The sequence below is a fragment of the Drosophila ficusphila genome, unplaced genomic scaffold (genome assembly GCF_018152265.1).
Source record: "Drosophila ficusphila isolate 14025-0441.05 unplaced genomic scaffold, ASM1815226v1 contig_414, whole genome shotgun sequence".
In the NCBI taxonomy this organism is placed as follows: Eukaryota; Metazoa; Arthropoda; class Insecta; order Diptera; family Drosophilidae; genus Drosophila; species Drosophila ficusphila.
In genome coordinates, this window is record NW_025064328.1 from 12,730,742 (window position 1) to 12,753,422 (window position 22,681).

General features: G+C 38.1%; 5 protein-coding genes across 5 annotated transcripts; 3 read left to right on the forward strand and 2 right to left on the reverse strand.

The window, feature by feature from the left end:
• Positions 1–5,845: 5,845 nt before the first annotated feature.
• Positions 5,846–6,998, forward strand: LOC108096507 (putative gustatory receptor 59b). Its single transcript, XM_017198117.1, has 2 exons — positions 5,846–6,784; positions 6,840–6,998. The coding sequence occupies exons 1-2, from the start codon at positions 5,846–5,848 to the stop codon at positions 6,996–6,998; spliced, it is 1,098 nt and encodes a 365-aa protein (XP_017053606.1).
• A 275-nt stretch (positions 6,999–7,273) lies between these two features.
• Positions 7,274–8,508, forward strand: LOC108096508 (putative gustatory receptor 59b). Its single transcript, XM_017198118.1, has 2 exons — positions 7,274–8,290; positions 8,353–8,508. Exons 1-2 carry the CDS (start codon positions 7,340–7,342, stop codon positions 8,506–8,508), a joined length of 1,107 nt encoding a protein of 368 aa, XP_017053607.1. The 5' UTR covers positions 7,274–7,339.
• Positions 8,509–11,457: 2,949 nt separating this feature from the next.
• Positions 11,458–11,821, reverse strand: LOC108096599 (neuropeptide-like protein 30). Its single transcript, XM_017198296.2, has one exon. The coding sequence runs from the start codon at positions 11,795–11,797 to the stop codon at positions 11,534–11,536; it is 264 nt and encodes an 87-aa protein (XP_017053785.1). The 5' UTR covers positions 11,798–11,821; the 3' UTR covers positions 11,458–11,533.
• A 928-nt stretch (positions 11,822–12,749) lies between these two features.
• LOC108096576 lies at positions 12,750–13,756 on the forward strand. The gene has a single exon (XM_017198273.1). It carries the CDS (start codon positions 12,821–12,823, stop codon positions 13,343–13,345), a length of 525 nt encoding a protein of 174 aa, XP_017053762.1. The 5' UTR covers positions 12,750–12,820; the 3' UTR covers positions 13,346–13,756.
• A 2,185-nt stretch (positions 13,757–15,941) lies between these two features.
• LOC108096580 (paired mesoderm homeobox protein 2) lies at positions 15,942–20,632 on the reverse strand. The gene is made up of 3 exons (XM_017198278.2): positions 20,230–20,632; positions 17,239–17,447; positions 15,942–16,535 (listed from the first exon to the last, which is right to left on the reverse strand). The coding sequence occupies exons 1-3, from the start codon at positions 20,504–20,506 to the stop codon at positions 16,194–16,196; spliced, it is 828 nt and encodes a 275-aa protein (XP_017053767.1). The 5' UTR covers positions 20,507–20,632; the 3' UTR covers positions 15,942–16,193.
• Between the last annotated feature and the right edge of the window lie 2,049 nt (positions 20,633–22,681).

Below are 22,681 nucleotides of genomic sequence, written 5' to 3' on the forward strand. Positions count from 1 at the left end.
TCTTGGGATGAAAAACAACGACGTTATCGTTTTTTCCCATTATTTTTATGCCCTCGCAGAGCGTTTTGGCCCGTTCCGACTTATGTATGTATATACTGCGTGCAATAACCACACAACTTTTGGTAAAGTTTAAGCAAAATAGCTTTAAAACTGAGAGACTAATTTACATAGAAACAGCCAGACGGACTGACGTATTTCGATTCAGATCGTGATGCTGATAAAGAATATATATATTTTATTTGTTCTGAGGTGTCTCCATCACTGCGTTGCAAACTTCTGACTCCTATTATTATACGCTCTGCAAGGGTATTCAAATAATTTACATAAAAAAAAAAAAAAATCTTAATTTTTTTTTTATATTTTAGGAGTTTGTAAATATGTAATTTTGTTGATTATTGAACTTGAAATAATACTGATGGTTTTAATTAACAATAATTCTTAATGGTTCCGTCAATGTGGGCGTTCCCATTTGATATTTCCAGATAGGATAATTGTTCTCGATACACTATAATAAAGGAACATTTCAGCGACTAGTTTTATTTATTAACTCCTGGACTTCGGCTCGTGGCAGCAAACCAATGGAGAAACCAGTAGAAATCTACCATGGATACGCTTTTCTCATCGGCGTGACATCCAACTTAGTTGTTAACGGCAAATTCTTACAAACCAGAATGATGCAGGCATATGCAATAATGTTTAACATATTAACTTGTGTAATCGTACCACCGTGCTTTTGGGCATCAGTCAATCAAATGACTTCAGGACCATGGCTGCCGGAATTCATATATTTTACGCCGTTTATTCTTAACTTTGTTAACTATGCGGTTATAGTGTATATAATTCTCACACGTTTTTATCGGCTCAGCCTGTTTTTGGATTTGCTTAAATTAGTCAACGAAATAAATCAGAAAATGGCGCGGGCCGGGAAAAAAACGAACTTAAAACTCCTAAGGCTTTTGTACATCAAAACGTTTACCCTTACTTATTTGTGCCTTGCATCCTTGCCAATATTTTTCATTTTTGACTCGAGTGTCTTTCAAACAGTTGTAACTACTATTGCCTTTAGTATTCTTAACGTAACAACCTATTTTTATTTCACATCTTTTTGGCAAATTGTTAGAGGGTATGACTTTGTTAATCAAGAAATTAAGGACCTAATAGCCCAAAAATCTAAAATCAATACAAAAAAGTATTGGAGGCAACTGGAAGGTCTTTGGTCCCTTCATTCCAGTCTCAGCCAAATGGCCAAGAAAGTGAATAAGGTTTACGGAATTCAGATGCTAGCCACGCGCTTTAATTTTGTCATATACAATATCATTTTTGGCTTCATTGGTAGTATTCATTTGAACCAAGGAATAACTCTTCTTAATGTGCACGTGACTCTATTGTACTTCGTTCGAAATGTGGACTTCTTTCTAAACGATCTAATATGTGATATGACTACCCGGTATCAGTGTTATCCAAAACATGAAACAAGCGAAGGAAAAATTACCAAAGAGGTTGTTGAGTGTTTTAATAGTACAAATATGTTATAATATATTGGCTATAATTGCAGATGAGTGCCTATCTTATCTACGAGAGCAGCACAAGACTGGATTTGAAAGTAGTTGGATTGTATCCAGCCAACAAAAACCTTTTTGTTGTGATGCAGCAATTTATATTTTGCAATTCAATATTACTGCTTCAATTCTATCTCATGCTAAGAAAATAATATATTTTTGGGTTAGTATATAGTATATATTTATTCTAGACCTAGTTTATTAAATGCAACATTTGTCCAAGTAGGATTTAAGCACTACCAACCTTCAGAAAACTACTTTAATAAAATGTTTACCTGTTTATACATTTATTTAACACCGGTACAAAGAGCTGGCCTATTATAGTAGTCATACTTATTGAAGATTTGAGTTAGCCATTGGGAACAACACTTTGTCTAATTGACTTTGATCCTATCGAAAAGTAAAACTTCTGACTTTAGTTGCAGTTGCAGTTCGAAACTCTTGGGCGGCGGTTCTTTCGGATAACGAAAATGAAGTTGATACTTAAGGTGTATAACGTATACGCCATGGTTATGGGCATGACCTCATACGCTGTAGTTGATGGAAAATTCAAGCGGACAAGATTTAGCCAGGCATATGCTGTGGTTATGAACGCCATCACGTTGATTCTGCTGCCAATTGGTTTCTGGAAATCGGCTCACGTTATGGCAATGGGCTGCTTTCACATACTTGTACTTTGTTTCTTTTTGGAAAATTGCCAGAGGCTATGCTTTTGTTAATCAACGATTGAAAGAGAACATATCAACTCAGAGGGCGGACTCAAAAGCCCGGACAGAACAACTTCACAGCCTGTAAAACAATGTATTCAAGTTTAAATTATATTTATTCGTTGCATTTCAATTTTGTTTTTTATGGCGGGTCTACTTTTCAATTCACTCTTCTTCTTTTTTATTAGTGTCACCGGAGCTTTACATTACAAATAATCGATAATTCATACATAATGCCCAAACGATAAATAGGCACTATGGTCTCTATGCTTGATTTCTGGGCATCGAGCATTGATTCGACTTTATTAGCATTTTCTTAAACTTCAACTGATAGTCCCCATTCCCTTTTTTATCATGTGGTGACTTGCAACGAAAGCCATGAAAGGACCTCGAAATGCTTTACAAAAAAAAATAGATGTTTCGACATTTGAAGGGGTCCACGAGGTATTTTTTTATTGAAAGCAAAAATCATTATTGGTTTTAATAAGCAATCGTTCGTAAGTGCTCTGTCACTGTGGGGTTTTAATTTTGATAAAGCCAGATAGGATAATTGCTTCCGAAGCACAATTAAGGTGGTAAAATTCCACTTTTAGTTTTAGTTGGGACCTCTCTGAATTCAGTCCTATTTTCGCAGAAGAATGGAGAAAGTGGTGGAAATCTTTTATGGATACGCTTTACTCCTTGGCATGACGTCATACATAGTGGTCAATGGTAGATTCCTGCAGACAAGAATAATGCAGGCGTATGCCTTAACGTTCAATATCTTAACTATTGTAATAGTACCACCAGTTTTCTGGAGTGCAGCTCAAGAATTAAAAAAAGACTCCTGGTTTCCGGAATCGATGTTCATAACGCCGTTTATTCTTCTTTCGGTTAACTATGCAGATATCGTTTATATAGTTCTTTCACGTTTCTATCGGTCCAGCATGTTTATGGATTTGCTGAAATTAACCAACGAGATTAATCGAAAAATGGTGCGTGCTGGAAAGAAAACAAACTTTAAGCTTCAAAAGCTTTTTTATATAAAATGTTTCATTCATGGATATTTTATCCTAACATCTGTGCTAACCGTGTTGTTTATAGAATTAAATAGTTTCAAAGTAATTATATTTAGTATAAGCTACAGCATTTTGGATGCACCAGCAACATTTTACTTCATATCATTTTGGCAAATCGCCAAGGGCTATGATCTTTTTAATCAAGAAATGGAGAAGCTAGTCGCCTTTAAAATGGAAACTGGCAATAGAAAATATTTAAAGAAACTACGAAGTCTGTGGACTCTTCATTCGGATCTCAGCCTTATGGCACACAAAATAAATAGGGTCTACGGAAATCAGATGTTAGCCTCACGAATCGATTTCATAATACACAACATAATTTATGGCTACTTAGGTGTATTTTACTTGCATCAAGGAATACATTTTGTTAATATACATGTGATTGTCGTATATTGTCTTCGAAATATCGACTTCTTTCTGAATGATTTAATATGTGACATGACCACCCGATATCAGTGTTATCCAAAACACGAAATAAGCGAAGGAAAAATTACGCAAGAGGTGATTGAGTGCCTTGAGTATACAAACATGTCCCTTTATAAAGAGTTATATTACAGATGAATGCCTTTCTGATCTACGAGAGCAGCGCGAGACTTGATTTAAAAGTTTTGGGACTCTATCCGGCCAATAAAAATCAATGGCTCCAAATGATGCAATTCGTAGTATCCAACTCTATATTGCTGCTACAATTCTATCTCATGCTGAGTAAATAATGGCACTCACATATTTACAAAATATATCTCTTAATTAATTAAATATTTGTAGTACTTTTTTGTTATTTTGTATTCAAGAATATTAATACAAAAATGTATATGTATTTATGAAATATTTAAAAGAACAGGCTTCTGTTATTATTCATCATAATATTTTCCTATGTACTTTAAATAAATACATTTTTAGAAACTCGTTAAAATATTCTTTTGATTGATAATAGAATTTCAAAAAATAGTGTTCGTTTTAATGACCAATGGGCGTTTCCATTTGATGTTTTCCGATAGGGTAATTATTTTCGACTCCCTATAAGGGAGGGAAACTTCAGCGAATAGTTTTATTTAATACCTCTAGCACTTCGGTGCGTGGCAGTTGGACCATGGAGAAATTAGAGGAGATCTACCATGGATTCGCTTTTCTCATCGGCGTGACATCCTACACAGTTGTTAATGGCAAATTCGTGCAAACCAGAATGATGCAGGCGTATGCATTAACGTTTAATATATTGATTTGTGTGATCGCACCACCGTGTTATGTTGCATCAGCCAAGGAAATGAGTGCAGGACCATGGCTGCCGAAGTTCATGCGTTTATCGCCATATATTCTTTACTCTGTTAACTATGCGGTTATCGTGTATATAATTCTCACACGTTTTAATCGGTTCAGCATGTTTTTGGATTTGCTGAAATTAACCAAGGAAATAAATCGGAAAATGGCGCGGGCTGGAAAAAAAACAAACTTAAAGCTCCTAAGGCTTTTGTACATCAAATCGTTTACCCTTACTTATTTGTGCCTTGCATTCTTGCCAAAAATTTTCCTTTTAGACTCTGGTGTCTTTCAAACAGTTATAATTACTATTGCCTATTGCATCTTGAATGCAACAACACATTTTTATTTCACATCTTTTTGGCAAATTGTTAGAGGGTATGACTTTGTTAATCAAGAAATTAAGGACCTAGTCGGCCTAAAATCGAAAACCAATACAAAAAAACATTGGAGGCAACTGGAAGGTCTTTGGTCCCTTCATTCCAGTCTCAGCCAAATGGCCAAGAAAGTGACTAAGGTTTACGGAATTCAGATGCTAGCCTCGCGTTGCGATTTTGTTCTATACAACATTATTTTTGGCTTTATTTGTATTGTTCATTTGCATCGTGGAATGACTCTTGCTAATGTGCATGTGGCTTCATTCTACTTCGTTCGAAATGTGGACTTCTTTTTAATCGATCTAATATGTGACCTGACCACCCGGTATCAGTGTTATCCAAAACATGAAACAAGCGAAGGAAAAATTACCAAAGAGGTTGTTGAGTGTTTTATAGTACAAATATGTTATAATATAATGGCTATAATTGCAGATGAGTGCCTATCTTATCTACGAGAGTAGCACAAGACTGGATTTGAAAGTAGTTGGATTGTATCCAGCCAACAAAAACCTTTTTGTTGTGATGCAGCAATTTATATTTTCCAATGCAATATTACTGCTTCAATTCTATCTAATGTTTAGAAAATAACATATATCTTTTATACAAGACCTAGTTTGTAATGTCCAACAATTGTTTAAGCAAGATTTAAGAACTACCAAATTTCAGAAAATATAATAATATCTCAATCTGTTTATACACTACCTTTACATCGGGCGATAAAGAGCTGGCCTATTATAATTGTCATACTAATTAAAGATAATTTGCATTAGCCACCGGAAACAACACTTAGTCTAATTACCTTTGATCCTATCGTTAAGTAAAACTTCTGACTTTAGTTGCAGTTGCAGTTCGAAACTCTTGGGCAGCGGTTCTTTCGGATAACGAAAATGAAGTTGATACCTATAGTGTATAACGTATACGCCATGGTTATGGGCATGACCTCATACGCTGTAATTGGTGGAAAATTCAAGCAAACAAGATTTAGCCAGGCATATGCTGTGGTTATGAACGCCATCACGTTGATCTTGCTGCCAATTGGTCTCTGGAAATCGGCTCGCGAAATGGAATCGGCGCCGTGGTTGCCTTCCTACATGTGGATGTTACCCTACGTTCTGTATTCTTGTAATTACGCTGCCGTTGCCTATACATTGATCATGAGATGTTTTAGGGATGCCATGTTGATAGACTTACAGCTCGTGGTGGAACAAATAAACCGGGAAATTTCGCGTTCAGGAAATCATATCAATTCCAAGTTATGTCAATTTTTTTATTTGAAAAGCTTTACGGTTGGTTATGTATGTGCATCGTATATAGTGTCAGTATTCATTTTTGCACAGAAACTATCTTTGCATCATCAAATTGCTGGATTTTTAGTTAACACTTTCCTAAACATTTTGGTTGCTTCCACATACTTGTATTTTGTTTCGTTTTGGCAAATTGCGCGAGGCTATGATTTTGTGAATCAACAACTGGAAGAGATCTTTACAACTCAAAGAACGAATTCAAAAGCCCGGGCAAAACAACTTCAAAGCCTGTGGGCTCTGCATGCTAGCCTTAAAAGGACTGCCCAAATGATAAATAGGCACTATGGTCTACAAATGCTTGCGGCCCGTTTTGATTTTTGCATGTTCTCTATACTCAATGGTTACATGGGCTCTATCTACGCACATTCTAACCAAGCGAGCGCGATGGAAAAGCTTTTTGGAGCTGTGCTTCATTGTACACGAGCAGCAGACTTCTTTCTTAACGACTATATATGCGATATTGTCACCGAGTATCAAAACAAACCAAAGTATTTCGTCACCGAAGGAAACACGTGCAAGGAGGTAGATTTTAATCTGCATACCACAATCCCTTGTTAACATCTTTTTATATTTTCAGCTTACTGTTTACCTGATCTACGAAAGCAGTAGTACATCTACTTTTATGGTTTGCGGACTATATCCGGCAAACAGAAATAAATGGCTTAAAATGATGGCATCTATTGTTGTGCACATCATGTTGCTGTTGCAGTTTGATATGGTTATGAGCCAAAAATAGGTAGAAATGTTAAACTTTAGGTTAATAAGTACATTTAATTTTATTTGAAATAATTCTTGATCATATAATTAATGACACTTATGTACCGATACCTTTTTAACTTGAAATAACAAAATATATGCAACAACCTTTTGAAATTTAATTTCAAATTGAATTTTCAATTAATAAAGTAATGTCAATTGACATGAACCCCATATTAATTTAGTTAATGCTTATTCTGATAATTATATAAGTATTATTTCGAAACTTATCTGACAATTGATCGATTTCAGGACTCCAGCTCATTAGTAAGGCCTATTACTTCAGTTGGGTTTGCAAACTGGTTGACAACGGACGTGGTCATGTCTAGGCTGTTGGTAAACATATATTTTGGCTATTCGCTGGTAATTGGAATTACTTCGCAACGAATGGTCGACAGGAAGTTCAAGAGTACATTTTTTACCAGGCTTTATGCTCTATTTTCTAATATCACTACGCTTGTGTTTCTGCCAATAGTTATGTGGTATACGAGTTTGAGTTTTGAGGCGAAGCATAAGGTTCCGCAGCTGATTTACATTACGTTTAATGTAAAAAGTGTCGTATCTTATGTTTTAATATTATATACGATCCTTTCAAGAGGATTTCGTGATACGGCAATTAGAGAAATTCAACCTTTGATCGAAAAGTTATTTGTGGAAGAAAAGCACTGTGTATGGGCTGGAGGCAAAAAACCTTGTATAAGACAATCGCTCAGGATTATTCTGTATGTGAAATATTTAGCCTTGGCCTATTTGTGCTTCACCGAAGCCATATTACTTTTTTACTCGAACAAGGAAATAACTTGGCTTACCATAGCCAATTTTGTTTTTCTGAGTAATGCATACAATATTCAGGAAATGGTGCCAATGGGATTTTTCCTTGCTTTGTGGCACATTGCTCGAGGATTCGATTATGTGAATAGGCGTTTGGATGAAATTATAACATCAAAAGATTCTAGAAACTTAAAGGAGGTGCGAAGACTTTGGTTACTTCATGCTGAACTCACTAAATCGGCACTAAGGGTGAATAAGATCTATGGCCCACAAATGTTGGCCAACCGCTTTAATAACTTTGTATTTGGCGTAATTCAAGCGTATTGGGGTGCCTTCTTTACATTTGAAAAATCAACCTCGTTTTATTGGGTTGTTTACGGAAGTGTTGGATATCTAATTCGATCACTGGACTTTTATCTTGTCGACTACATGTGCGATTTGGTCGTGCGCTACCAAGGATCGGCTAAACACGCCTGGAGTGAAAGTCGCTGGACGAAAGAGGTATTAGAAATAAATTTAAATTTATATAGATATATATGCTTATAAAACGACCTACCATATAGATAAGTTCATATGTGACCTACGCCAGCAGTTCGAAGTTGGAACTCTGGACTTGTGGACTTTTCCCAGTAAATAGAAGTCTATGGTTTGACATGATTACCAGTATACTATACTATATATTAATGCTCCTGCAATTTCATATAGTTATCGGCAAATAATAAAATAGATTTTGTTTATATTGTGAGTGCTTTACTTTAGTTTTAAGGCAAACATTTGAACTATGAAATTTTAATTGGTTATATTTGCTGTTAAATACGAATACACTTTAATTGATAATAGATATGTGACTTAACATTGTAAACATAATCTTTGCATAATCTGCCAATCGTTTGCCCCTAAACTATTTGCTAATCATTTTCTACCAAGAAATAATTGCAACGATTTGAATGCTCACGTTTGAAATGCTTACGGGCAGCAATGTGAGCGATAAATAGATATATACATAAAAGAGCTCTGTTCCGCAGGAGCCAATAATTTCCTATTCGATAATTTTCAAATGAATGCGTTCAGCAAATAAATTCATCTTTGACAGCGTTCGCAGTTGAAATTTAAAACGAAATCACGTTTTGCTGTTGCATACTTTTTGGCGTATGCACATCTGCTCTACGTTGTACGTGATGAAAGTTGTGTCATAAACACACGCACACTTTTACACACACGGGTCCTGGCCCAACTTAGTTGGGAATTGCTGAAAATGGCAGCAGGTGAAATGGGAGAGAGCCGAGAATTTAGGAAGGCATAAATAAAATTTAACAAAATAAATCAAAGCATAATTTTCGCAATAAATTCGTTTTTACCAAACGCTGAATGCAAATCTAATTCCTTTCGTCGGCGAAACGTGTATCAAAGTTTTCCACTATTCTTTTTTGCGGTTTTGTAAATTTATAAGCGTTTTTTTGTTTTGCAATCGGCTTATAAGCCAACCGACTTTTTGTATAAAAAAATAATCGGACTTTAAATTAATTTAGCAACAGTTTAAAATATATTTTGCAAAAAAAGCATATACAATAGAAAAATAGAATACTATCATCATGAATAATAGTGGGACTATCCCATTGAGTAAAAAAATAAATTGAAACGTAAAAAAAAATTATTTTCTCTTGACATTTTGTTCACAGAGATTTCTATAAATCAATTTAGTTTTTTGTTATTGTATCTTAGCTTTAAGCGCAGCCGTTCTTTGTAAAATAAATATAGAAATGAAAGTATATCTGAAGAACTGGTTCCATAAAGTCTCACCTTTTATTTGAAACTGGAATGACGGCATTTAATAATAAACTACTTTAAAATGAGATGACTTCAAGCGACTATCGGCACTGTAAATATATATTAACACGATTTGGATTCGCATCGAGGCACGTCAACACAATTATGTTGGATAACAAGAGCCAAGATTTATTGTGCCCGAATCGAGATGCAAACATATAGAAGCACGTAACGGATGCGCAGGCTGTACGCCCATTGCTGTTGGGTAGGTGGGCGTGTCCCGTCGCATGACAATTGTCAAAATCGTCGCCATAACTCACGTGTTGCCATCAACAGAGACAAACGCCTGTGGATCCGAGGGGGAATTCATGAAGGGAAATGGGGAGGGGAATCAGAAGGGGGAGCTGCGGCAACGGGGGGCATCGACAATTTCAATTGAAGCTGATTTGCTCAAAATGCAAATTACGCAATGATTTACATTTCGATTGACGTATTTTAGGCGAACAGTTTGCACTTCATTCCCGCCCTTTACCCCTTCCAAAAGTCCTTGGATCCGCCCTTTACGTGTTGCCAAAAAGAATCCTTGATTTGCCATTGCCATTGCCAGACCGATGTAAATTGGCTGGGATTAGACAGTTTTTTGCTTTTCTTCGAAACATTATTTCAGTCGCTTTAGGTAAAAAAAGAAAGATATCATCAAATGTAAAAAAGTATTAAAATATACATTACAAATTTGTACAAAAAAATATTGAATATATCCATTGAATTATTATATTTTATTTTTTCTTAAAACTTTTACTTCATATAGTTTAATTTCCATGTACGAAATGGAATTTTAAATGCGAAACCCTAAAGGGCTATCGTAAAAATAGTAGTTATAGGAACCAACCAACTGTGCCATTACTCACACAACCGACGTCCACATATCCTGGCCAGGTCTTCCGGTCATCATTACTCTGGCTTTCCCATTGCATAGTAATCTCCCTTTGGCCGCAGCAACGAGCATCATAAAATTGCTGAGAGGACATAAACGCGTTATTATATTATGCCTTTGAATGCCCATGACTTGCAGAGCTCCCTAGAATGGAGTTTATGGAGGAGGCAGGATGCACAGGCCATTGTGCAGTGGCCAAACGACACACAGGACAACCAGGACAACCATGACACCCAGGACAACCAGAATATACCCAGGACAACCAGAACACCAGGGAGACACGGGGAGACGACACACTGGCCACAATGGACGAACATCAATGCCAGAGCCGCGAGTTTGAATGGCCAGTGGCAGGAGGAAGAAACTGGAGCACAGCCACATCGCGTCCATCAATGCATCTTCCAGCCAACGTCAACAGGGAAAGAAGCTATTCAGCTTAACTTGCATTCTCTGGCCGCCCAGCCGCAGGACATAAATTTAAAAAATAACAATATAAGGAGATGTCCTGCAGATGTGTGTGTGCGACGAAAAGTCAGAGCTGAGTTAAGGACAGCTCAAGATGCCAGGCAAAAGTTTTTAATGATGCCGCAAAGTCGTTGAACCAAGTTCGATGCACATTCTGTGGATTTGACCTGACTTTGGCATCCTTGGAGGAAAGGACGAGGGCTTGTGCATTGATTTACTTGTGGCCGAGGGAAATGTAAGCCACAGCTGTGCCGAATCGAAATTTCTGGCCAAGTGAAAGTTGCCTTTGGGGCTGCAAAGTTTTTGCCATTTCCACCGAAATTTTTGGAATTTCCGTTGCATCTGTAAAGTGTCTTGTATACTTTGACCTCGTTGGAGAAGAAATTTTAATGAATTTAAGAAAGAAGTTTAATTTAATTGGAGGTCACTAAATACTTACAGTTCTAGTTGTGAATCCATAATGGAATTCGATCCATACCTGAAGCAATAAAAGCACCACAACTTTTGGAGTCACAAGAGTATTGAATTTCATTTATTATAATTAAATAGGTACAGTAGTAATTATTCTAGAAGGCTCTTTATCCGTAGAAGCCACCACCGAAGCCGCCAGCGGAAGCCGAAGAGGACGCCGAAGCACTGGCTCCGCCGAAGCCGCGGTTGAATCCACCGTAGCCGGGATATCCTCCGTATCCGCCGTAGCTGGGAAATCCGCCGTATCCTCCATAGCCGGGATATCCGCCATATCCGCCATATCCACCGAGTCCAAACTGAGGAGCGGGCACGGCCTCCAGGACACCGAAGAGTGCGAAAATCACAACGACGAACACGACGGCAGCTCGCATTTTGGATTACTTGTTCACTTTAGATCTTTACGTTTACGACTGTTGATCGATTTCGCTACGGCCGCCTATTATATAAACAGATTGCCCGCTTGGTTCAACAACCTGCTCGTCTGGTTCTGGAGGCGTCAGGTGCGCTGGTGCGCCAGTTCCATTCTCCCCGAATCAATTGATCCCATCGAAAATGACACAATTCACGAAGCGAAAACAAAATATCGCTGACCATCCCCCTCGGGGAGACCAGTTTTGGAGTTTGGGGTTAACCTTTCCGCAAACTCACGCGTTTATTGTGGGATTTTGGGAATCACTCGGACCAAGTGTCTCTGCCGCTTGCGTATTAGCATAAAATAAAATGCAAACAAAACGTTGTATAATTATAGGTATCAAATTTCGCCGGACTTTGTTATTCGGCCATCACATTCGCTTAGTCACACACATTTTGTATTTCATTTAGTATACATTATGCTAATCAAGCCCGTCATTAATGGGTTTTCTATTCGATTTGCTGGTTGGGCCGTGTTGGACATCAATATCCCCTCAAATAAAATGTTTTTCACTTTATGCCTATTGTTTAAATTATTTATAATGTGTGTTATGATTTGGCCGTAGGGAATATTTTAACGATGAGTTTGTTTTGACTTTTAGATAATTGCGTACTGGAAATATTTTGTATATTTTTGGAGTGTCCACTTAAAACATCTTTGATTGACAATTTATAGTTGCAATTTAAATAATAAATACAAATGAATTTTTCTTTTGTTTTGGGTAATTATACATATTTTAAGGAGGAGATAGGTCATCGACCTGACCTTGGTTTATAACAAAAGTTTGTCATAAAATGTTGTAAACAAACAATTGTTAAACTTCAAGCCGGTTTCTAAAGATCAACTCTGTACCGTCTTCTATGATGTCTAACTAGCAGATCAGATTGCATTGAATTAGAAATTCACAAATAGACAAAAACAAGACACCTTAAACCAGATTGAAAACTTTTTCAAAATTTCTGTGCTGAGCGGCCCGCAAGAAATGATAATTTATGATGAATTTAAAACACTTTGTAGTTCATTATTCGAAGATTCGATGAGGCTCGTCTGTTCGGGATTAGTTCCGGTACGCCTGAGCAAGAAGTATCAGAATCGGCTGTTTGAGGCCAACGATCCGTACAGCATTTTTCAATCGAATAACTCCAATGTGCTGATCTTTCGCTACCTCGAAATGTTCCAATGCCGTACCATCCACTTTGACGATATTCGCACCATCGACTGCCTTAATAAATACGGCGCAAGGAAGAGCTTGTACTTCAGCTACAGCCATCAGGTGTGCTATGATCATACAATGAGTTTGACCGCCGAACTCAAGAAACACTGCGGCGCCATGAACTACGATGGTGCAAACACCAGAACGGGTTACTATTTCACCAACCACGATCTGAATGCCACTACGTTAATAACAGATACTGCTAGTTTGCTGGAAAGTCCAACGCTCGTCTTCTGTTTGATAATATCATTCTTGTTAATTACTATCCTGCGATGGAAAGTTTTTCCAATGTAGGAAAAACGCCTCCGATTTTCAGAGTTGTGAGAGATACAGAAGGGAGCCAGTGTTCTTCAATCACTGGTAGCTGCAAATGAAAAACGAATAACAAACGAATGGAATAAGACAAATCCTTCAAGATTGGACTTACAAAAGGAATCGATTTAATGGTATCGTAATTCATGGATCTTGAACAGAGATTTACTATATGAAACTATAATGAAACCATGCAAAAGTGTGTTGATCACAGCGGTCCGTGGTTCTATGTCAGGGAGTTAGTCAGTTTGTACGAAATTTTCTGGTGAGTCCCTAAAATGTTCGGAGATATAAAATCAATTTCGTTTGTGAATATTTACTTCCATTGTTTTTACAACTCTGTAGCATTGGTGACAGCCTCAATAAAAATTTGTTTCTCGTTTTAATGTTTAATATTTGTGTATTTTTTTACAATGATATTTTCATTTTTAAACTCCCAGGCTTATGTTCCTTCTCGATTTCATTGGCGCCCCTTATTTTATGATCCATATGATGTATCCATCATAGTGTGACATATTTTGACAGACCTCAAACCCAAAGACGCTGACAGTACACAAATCTTTTGGCTGTGTCGGCATGGAACTTAAGAAGCTGTCACCGGGATCTCCCTGTTTTTTCTTCCAAGATCGCATCGCATTCCCTTTCATCTGACAAAGTTGCCCTTGTCATCTTCTATGTGCCACAGAAAGAGCGTGGGGGAACTTCAATTCAGACCGTGTGTGTACGCATCTGCAGCCCTCGTGCATTAGGACTCTTATAAATAATTGCTTTTTAACAGGGGCAAAAATTATCACCTAATTATAAAGCCTGACATCGAGGATTCCGACTGTCTCTTTTTAACACATTTAGAGAAGGGAAGTTGGGCTGTGTTTATTAATTAACAATGGTAAATTTCGCATCTAAATTGGCACACATTAATTAAAGGTAGTTCATTATTGATGATATGGGTATATCAAAAGTGGAGCATTTATGTAGAAAGCTTTTAATGTGGATTAAAAAATAAAATGAAATGATTTTATAACAAAATAAGCGACCTTTAATTAGACTTTAAATTATTTATCTTACACCATCTTCGGTCAGTAAAACCTGTCCAATTCAATTGTCTTTTCGCCAGGTAAGTGCTTTAATATGCTTCCAATGGTGAAAAGCCCCATTGCATAACTCTCCATTTTGCTCGCATAAGGACCTCGTTTGCTCTGGCATTTCCGTTTGCCATTTGATTTGACAGGACTCCCCTCCAGTAAGTGTGTATGTGTGTGTGTGAGTCTTCTGTTGTTTGGCCCATAAATTTGTATTTCCCTTACGAGTAGCACTCCTGCAACATGTTCGCCTGTCAGCAAAATGTCGTCCTTCTCCCGGCAAACAATTTGCCGCATCGCAAAAAGGACAAAACGCATTTTTCCATCGCTCCCGTTGTGCTTTTCAAACATTATTGCAATTTCGTAAATATTGTAAAAATGTTTTACGCTCGGAGCGCCAACGCTTTATGCAAATTAGCTGCACAAACCGTTCCACATTCCGAATGTTAATTTGCATTTCACATTTCGTCCTGCTGGAGCTCAGTTGGCTCCCATCTTGTTTGGCTCTGTCATGTTTGGCCTGCGGATAAAGGGGAATTTTTATTTGCATTTAAATATATTACATACTTGTTAACCTCCTGCTACTAGAGTGGATCCGGATATATCCCCGGGATCTGGGATATGGGATATGGGATCAGGGCTCTGGCATCGGGGAATGTTCTTTTGCGGCTTTTTTCTCTTTTGACTTTTGGGGAATGCGTTTGAGTGCACTGCACATTCTATTGTACTTCGAACGGCAATCTGTAGTTTTAATTGCCCTGGAAAACCGAGATTTCCACAATCTTAATCTACTTTGATTGCGGCTTCGCTTTGCCAACGTTTGCGGCTAGGCAAAAGTTTTCCCTTACTGTTTGCTTTCCAATGTTTGTGCGCCTCCCCCGCTCGTTTGTTTATTTGTTTTGACTTTAATTAAGTTTTATTATACAAATTAACACATGCGAATGGAACAACACACACTCGCAGACGGAACCCTCGAGCTGCTATGCTTGTGTGTGTGTATGGGGATATGAATTTTTAATTAAATCATATTACTAAGTCAATAATTAAATAAGCCATGTCAAATTCATACGTCTGAGTGATAGAGGAAAACTTTATAACTTTGAGCATGATGAAATCAATCAAAAGTGTTATCTGTTGATGGTGGGTAAACCTCATCAGCTGAGTTAAAATTGTGCATAACTTAATTATAATCAATTTTTGGTGCTGTAAGTTCATTTACATTTAAACACTTGTAAAAGGTGTCCTTTTATTTTAATATTTTAATCACCCTAAAACACAATGCATGAGATAGCAATATGTTCACACTTACTTCTAATTACAATATTTACATGTGTTTGCACACTTTAATATTTACAATATTTTTTATTTGGGTTCTAACATACCTTATAGAAATTAGTATTGGTAATTTGTTATTAATATTTGTTAATTTGTTGTTAATATTTTAAGGGATTTATGTATGTATATATCTTGGCCTTAAATCATTGAAATCCCATAATAATCCATAAACGCCTCCATATTCCCCATTCAAACATAAACCCCCGATATTGTCTTAGAAAATGTTATTTATTGGGAGCTTCCTTCTGGGCGTCACATTCGGTTCGGCGTCGTATAAATATAAATATTAGTCAGGTAGGCGAATATATTAGTCTTAATACGTTTTTAAGCATTAATGCAATTTGGCTAATTGAAATACATATGCATGAAGTAACCTCATGGGAACCATTAAACCCTGGCTATCTGGTTGGTCGTCATCAGAGCGGCGGATACGCGTTCTTTGCGTAATTCACGCAGTAGTTTGTTGCCGCGCCAAAGAAGGAGCACACTCCGCTGTTGGTGGCAGGATTCGACCCAAAGCCGCCGTAGCAATTCGTGTAGTTCTGGTGGCACGAACGCAGCTCCAGCGGACCAAAGTTCAACGCGTACGCCCCGGGGGGCGGTGGCGGCGGTGGGTGTGGGTGTGGCAAACTGGCATATTTGTGCATATTATTGCTAATTGGAGCCGGCACCAACTGGGTAGCCGTATCCAGCAGCGGCCTGGAGCCCACGCTCCTCTCGTTTCGCCGGAATTTCGCCCGCCGATTCTGAAACCAGACCTGAAATCGGCGTCCAAGTAATTGATAAAGGAATTAGCTTTATTGGAATGGATTGGCAGTGCGTTTGCTGACGTAGCTGGGGATCCGATTGGGATAACTATGCAAATAGCGGCTAATTTTGGCTTATAAGCTTCAGATTACTTGGGATTCTGTTAGACATTTACCGCCCACGTTGATGGTTTCGGTATTATTCAAGCAGACGTTCTTGCTTAAGAAAACTCATGAAAATTTATTTATTATCACAAATATTGAACATTGAACATTTCTAGGTTGTGTAAATCGTAAATCAAATTGAAGCTCACATGTAATGTTTTTGTTTATATTACTTTCGTAAATACATAGTTTATTTTTGGCAGACACAAAATCATCATTAAATTGAAAAGCTTAACTCAAAACATAACAAAGCAAAGCTTTGTTTTATTCTTTTTATAACCCTAAAAATGAACTTATGTAAATGTAAATCATGGCAATTACGTAACACATTTAGTGAAGTTGTTGATATTGAACCTTAAATGCAAATTGGTACACTAGGTTTAATATAAATTCTAGTTTGTGTAACGAACAACAACAAGATAACAAACTCTTTACTGTTCGCCTTCACCAGCTTTTTTCATTAATAAATTCTGTCGAAATTCTTGTTAGTTGCATCGTTAAAGCCCCATAGGCAACCATAGTGGAAATACCAACTTAATTAAAAGCTCACCTGAACTCTGGCCTCGCTGAGATGCACCTTGGTGGCCAGCTCCTCGCGAACAAAGGCATCCGGGTAGTGGGTCCTCTCGAAAACCTTCTCCAAGGCTGTCAGTTGGGCGGAGCTGAAGGTGGTGCGATTGCGGCGCGGCTTCCTCGAGTGGCCCACGGGGAGATTTCCGGAGCAGGCAGCTCCACCACTTCCACCGCTCGAGGTGGTGCCTGCAATCAGAGAGCCATTAAATTGGGAATTTTCACTTTCACTTTCACTTTTGGGTTCTAGCCCGAAGGCAGTTGAATGCAAAATCTCTTTGACGGACAGTTGCTGGAAAATGTTGAGTGGAACTCGGTCGTAAATAATCGATAAGAGCCAACGGATATCAATTAATTTGGCAGCCAGCTAGGAAATTTTGTTACTTTTATGGCTTGTCGTTAACACATAAAATTTTGCATTCCGTTTGATCCTTCTTGAGGGGCTAAGAGGTGTGGGGAAGGGTCATAAACAAATGGCATGAACCATAAAATATCTTTTGACGACATCGGCGGACAGCTGTCTACTAATTTCGTCGCCCAACAAACATGAGCCAACATATTTACGATCTATTAATTAAAGTGAAATTGTGACATTAAGCGGCCATAAGCGAGCTCTCTGTTTCTGGCTGCCATTAATTGATTTTCCATAGAATTCGCTTTGGAAATCGTTTTACAAAAGATTAAAGATATTTTATTTAGAGTTTTCTATTTCGGAGGTAATTGGGAAAGTCGCCAGGGAAATACTACTTAACAAAGGAAGAAACTTAAGTATTTCTTCCGAGTAATCCTTAATTAAATATTCCATTTAAAGCATTTTATTTTTTTGGTTTCTTAATGGCATGTGCATGGCTATAATTAAGACTTTGCCGAGAAGTATTGATAAATTCTGTACTGATTTGCCCGGTTTGCAGCTCGTTGAAATTTCTTGGTTCAGCTTCAGGGTGGCCATTGCCGTGACTATCCCTATCAACATCAGATATTTTCCTACCCACGCCATTTGTCTCAATTTGTCAGCCAAGCTGTCCACGAAGTTGGGAACTGCATCGTAGATCAGCTCGGAGCACTCCATATACATACCGGAAAAAAAATGGGAAACCAGAGCAACTGCAGCGGAGAATGATGTCCCCGGGGATTGGGAAAGGGATTCTGGGGAGTGAGTGAAGGGAAGATCTTTAATTTGAATTGCCAACGAGCGATAAAAAACAGTTGCGGCTTAATAAAAAACCAACAAATCGAAAGGGAAACCTCAATCAGATTGGTTCATCGGCAACCGCAAGGGGTGAAGACTTGCCGAGGGGTTACACTGGAAAAAAGATTTGTATCCCTAAGAGAAAATGCTTTTTAATTTGAAAAACTAAGAATGAGAAACCTATTCTACATTTTTATGATACAAGCGTTTTTTTCATTAGATTAAGTTGAAAACTTTATGACTGATTTTAGGAGCAAATTGTGAGTGATATTTAGGTTCACTATTAAACATTTAAAATTTATAATTTATGTATTAGTTTATTTTCATATTTAAGCATTAAAAAATGAATAAATATTTACTTGATTGTTTCTCATGATGATCTTAAATAGTTTTTGTTTCTTTTCAAGGTGTCATATTTTTTCCAGTGCTGGGATGCAACTGGCACATGTTACAATCCAATGGAGCGACGAAAATAAACGAGGGAGGGGTAAGGGGACAGGAGGGGATAGGGACTAGAGTGCGTGCTGCGTCTGGGACTGGTTACAGTGGGACTGGCGTTTTATATGCTCCACTTGGAAATTATAGTCGTGGTAGCTACTCGCTACCTCGGATGCTTCAAAGGCATGCGGCCACTGAGGGAATATCATGTCAGCTTTGATTACGTTTTGTCATGTTGACAATGTTGAAGTGTTGTCGGCTCGGAAATGTTTCCTCTGCCACAAGATACAAAAAAAAAAAAGAAAATAAGAAAAAGGAAAACTAGCAACTGGGAGCGAGAAAGGAAAAACTTTATGCGAACTGGTTACGAATTGTAAGAGTCTCTGTTTCTCTACGACATTTTCCGTAAGACTTTCCTTTTCGGCTAGGATTTCGCTGCAAATTATGCTGAAAGCTGACAACCAGTAGCAATATGTTGACAGTTTCCTTTCGGTGGGTTAATACGGCTATACGTGGCAGCAGGGGGGTTAAGCCGCAACCGCAACAGGAAAAATGCACGGAGATGACATTGCCCCGGCATTGGGTGAAATGAGCGAATGTCGCCCACATCTGGCACCTAATTGTCATCCATGAGTTTCCCTGCCAACCCTCTTATATTCATATATATAATCCCCTCGGCTATATAGCCTCTTATTTATGCATGTGTAAAGATATAGTCATGATTATGCAGTTGTGCGAATAATGTCATAAATTCTCTTGGCCTGCATCGCAGATGAATTTATTATTTATGAATTAGACGCTCTGGCTAAGACCCTCAAAGTCCTAGTTTGGAATGCACATACATAAATGTGCGACCCTATGTACCTGAAGTCCTTCGGCATTACGCATTCCGTTGCACATAGTTGCACATCTGGTAATTATGACAATTAAGAGGCTTTTAAAGATAAATGAACTTAAGTGTCAACCTGATTAAAGCAATTTTAAATGTGAAGCTTCGGGAGTTTTTAAGCATTCAACAGAAATCGAAATTAAAATGAGATTTTATTATCTCCATTAACTTAATGCGAATTGTTAACTTTGATTGAAGCATTTCTTTCGTTGCTTGTAGTAAAGTTTTTCAAATTCTTGCTTGCTTCTTTTGAAGAGGGATACATTTTATTTTAACGACTAGAACTTTAAAACACAAACTAGCATCCGTGTATAAATACCTTTTTATTCTCTATAATTAAAGAATATTAATTCTGATTTTAAATTGTTTTTTGTACACTAAAATGATTTTATTTTTCATTGGTTCTACCTTAAGATTTATATTTATTTTATTTCTTTAAAAGCACTTTAACTCACCGTAATTGTTATTAAGCTCCATGGAAAGTTTGCTCTTTGAATAAGCGTCGTGCTTCATTTCCATGATGTTATCCACCGAAAATCGGTGCATTTTGTCCAGATCTCTGGCACTGCCCTCTCGATCGTTAACCTTGTCCTCCGACTCAAGATTTTGCGACTGATGTGATGGATAAACCTCGCCGGAAACTGTCAGCGAATGCGAACCCGTCGGTCCGTAGTAGAAATTTCCCGGATTGCCGACGGGCAGCGAGTGCAATTGCTGTTGGTAATTCAACATGTCGAAACTATCAATTGCGAATTTAGAATTTAAGGATGAACTTTTGGCTTTGGCCTTTTATCAATTTGCTCAAACACTTTCGACTTATTTGGGAACACGATCGAGGGACAATGAGCACGATTTTAGATTTCAAACTTAATTCTTCATTGCTCGATTGATTGAATTAATTTGTGTTCTGTTAGCCTGCCACTATTGGGGGCATCCTGTGCGAACTTGGTAATTGGATTAGCACACAACACATAAACGAGTTAATTACGATAATTGTCGCGACGATACTAAACCGTGCCAAAGTCGTGTGCCCACTGAAATTAGCCTCAAAATCGAAAAAGAGTGCGCCCTGCCTCGCTCGTCGAGAGATTCCCATCCCCGGAATCCGAATCCGAAACATATGTATTTGTTTCGCTGTGATTCTAGCGATGCGCCTAATTATAGCCAGCCGATCTTTCATTGGTGGATGGTCTTCTGGTTCTGTTCTCATCCATTGCGTGGCCGACATCTTGGGGGCGTTGCTTCTCAAGTGGCTGGAAAACTGCTTGAAATACGAGGTGAAAAGTAGCAACAAGTTTTGGGCATTTAAGTAGCAATAAATACCAATTAGCCGGAGGGTTGGCTTGCCGGGGTTCACATTGTCCTGCCTGTCAACACAGGCCATGTGTCTTTGTTGCCGTCGTCCTGATTCGGTGCTCCCGTTTTCGCAGGATGTGCTCAGTGCATCTGAAGTTGTTTCGGGCAACATCGGGGCATAAATCTTGGCACGCACAGTGTTTGTCATCCTTGTGAGCTAATTTCCATAACCACAACATGTTGTTCACTTTACCCGGCAAAGTGGAGCGATGGAAATCGGAAGGCTGGGCGGAACTGGTTAGTTAAGTGCATGTTTATGGATCCCTGCCGTTGTGCAGCTGTGTTTGACTTTACCTTGGAAGGTGTTTCCTCATTGTTTTACGTTGTCCTTAGACAATATGTTGTACATTTCCTTATATGGACGAAGTGCCGATAGGGATCGGGGTCAAATATATGTACGTATGAATAATTTGCTGTTTAAGTGAAAGTTTGAAGGGAGTTTTGTGCCCATAATTAAAACTATTTTACAGAGTGTTTTGGCTTCAATCAAAAGATGTTAGTTCTAATCTGAAAATCTTGTAATGGAAATAAAAAATGTTTTTCGTTCTAAGCGTACCGATATTCTTGTAAAATTTGAGTTGTTAAGTGTTAATATGTATTAATATATTCACTAGAATAACCCCTTTTTTTGCCTTAATTATTAAGAACTTTTGTAAATAAACACCATCCAGGCGACCGTCTTTTAATTTCAGATTTGTTGACCAACTTTCAGACCTAAGTCCTCCGCTTCTCTTAAACGCAAATATGAGAACCCACATCAAGGCTTTCCGTAGACTTTAACTATCCACAAGTTTTCCCCTGAGCGAGGACTTCCGCTCATTAGTTGTCCCCAGCAAAAGCTCGCTATTAATATTCTAATATTCACCCGTTGGCAAAGGAGCAGCTTGGCTGGGTTGGCTAACTGGGAATGCCGGCTAACATACATTTTCCCTTCCAAATTGAGCTGTCACAAAAGTTTATCCAAACTACTTGACACTTCGCTGCCGGTTTTTCGGCTACGCTTTTCCACCTGCAAGGGAGCAGCCTCGTCCGGCTCGCTTCTAGTAAATTATCTCACGTTTTCGTGTGCGAAAAGTTCTTGAGGAATGTTGCGGTGTGTATTTTTAATAAAACTTCAAAGTTTCCTACTTGCCACGCTTTACTATGTCTTGCAAACGTTTTTCTTCTTCTCTAGCTCAATTTTCCTTCGTTTTCGGGTTGGTTCTGTTCTGTTCTGCTCTGTTCTATCTTATTTTATTTTATTTTATTTTATTTTTTTTTAACTCTTGGAATTCTTTGTCACGAAACATTTCTCGCGTGCTGCTGCCGGTGATGTTGCTAGTGTTTTGTGGGTGTTATCCATGTAATATGGTTACCCAGACAAACTTTAGCCGGGAAATTCTTCTGGCAAGTCAGAATTCGAGGAGACAGTTTTAATGCTGTCAGATAGCAGCGAAGTAAGTAAACTTGTCAGGCTCCTCGGCGGGGTTTGGTTGGTTGTCGGGGAAAATATCGAATATTATGAGGTATTCCAACGGGATAAATATGCGCAGGTAATGTCGATTACGATGT

Coding starts and splice junctions, on each gene's coding strand:
- LOC108096599 (XM_017198296.2), bottom strand. CDS start 11,797: ATGCGAGCTGCCGTCGTGTTCGTCGTTGTGATTTTCGCACTCTTCGGT.
- LOC108096508 (XM_017198118.1), top strand. CDS start 7,340: ATGTCTAGGCTGTTGGTAAACATATATTTTGGCTATTCGCTGGTAATT. Junction 8,291..8,352: donor AAAGTCGCTGGACGAAAGAG/GTATTAGAAATA, acceptor CCTACCATATAG/ATAAGTTCATATGTGACCTA.
- LOC108096580 (XM_017198278.2), bottom strand. CDS start 20,506: ATGTTGAATTACCAACAGCAATTGCACTCGCTGCCCGTCGGCAATCCG. Junction 17,448..20,229: donor GGAGCTTAATAACAATTACG/GTGAGTTAAAGT, acceptor CTCTGATTGCAG/GCACCACCTCGAGCGGTGGA. Junction 16,536..17,238: donor TCAGCGAGGCCAGAGTTCAG/GTGAGCTTTTAA, acceptor CGCCGATTTCAG/GTCTGGTTTCAGAATCGGCG.
- LOC108096507 (XM_017198117.1), top strand. CDS start 5,846: ATGAAGTTGATACCTATAGTGTATAACGTATACGCCATGGTTATGGGC. Junction 6,785..6,839: donor AAGGAAACACGTGCAAGGAG/GTAGATTTTAAT, acceptor TTATATTTTCAG/CTTACTGTTTACCTGATCTA.
- LOC108096576 (XM_017198273.1), top strand. CDS start 12,821: ATGATAATTTATGATGAATTTAAAACACTTTGTAGTTCATTATTCGAA.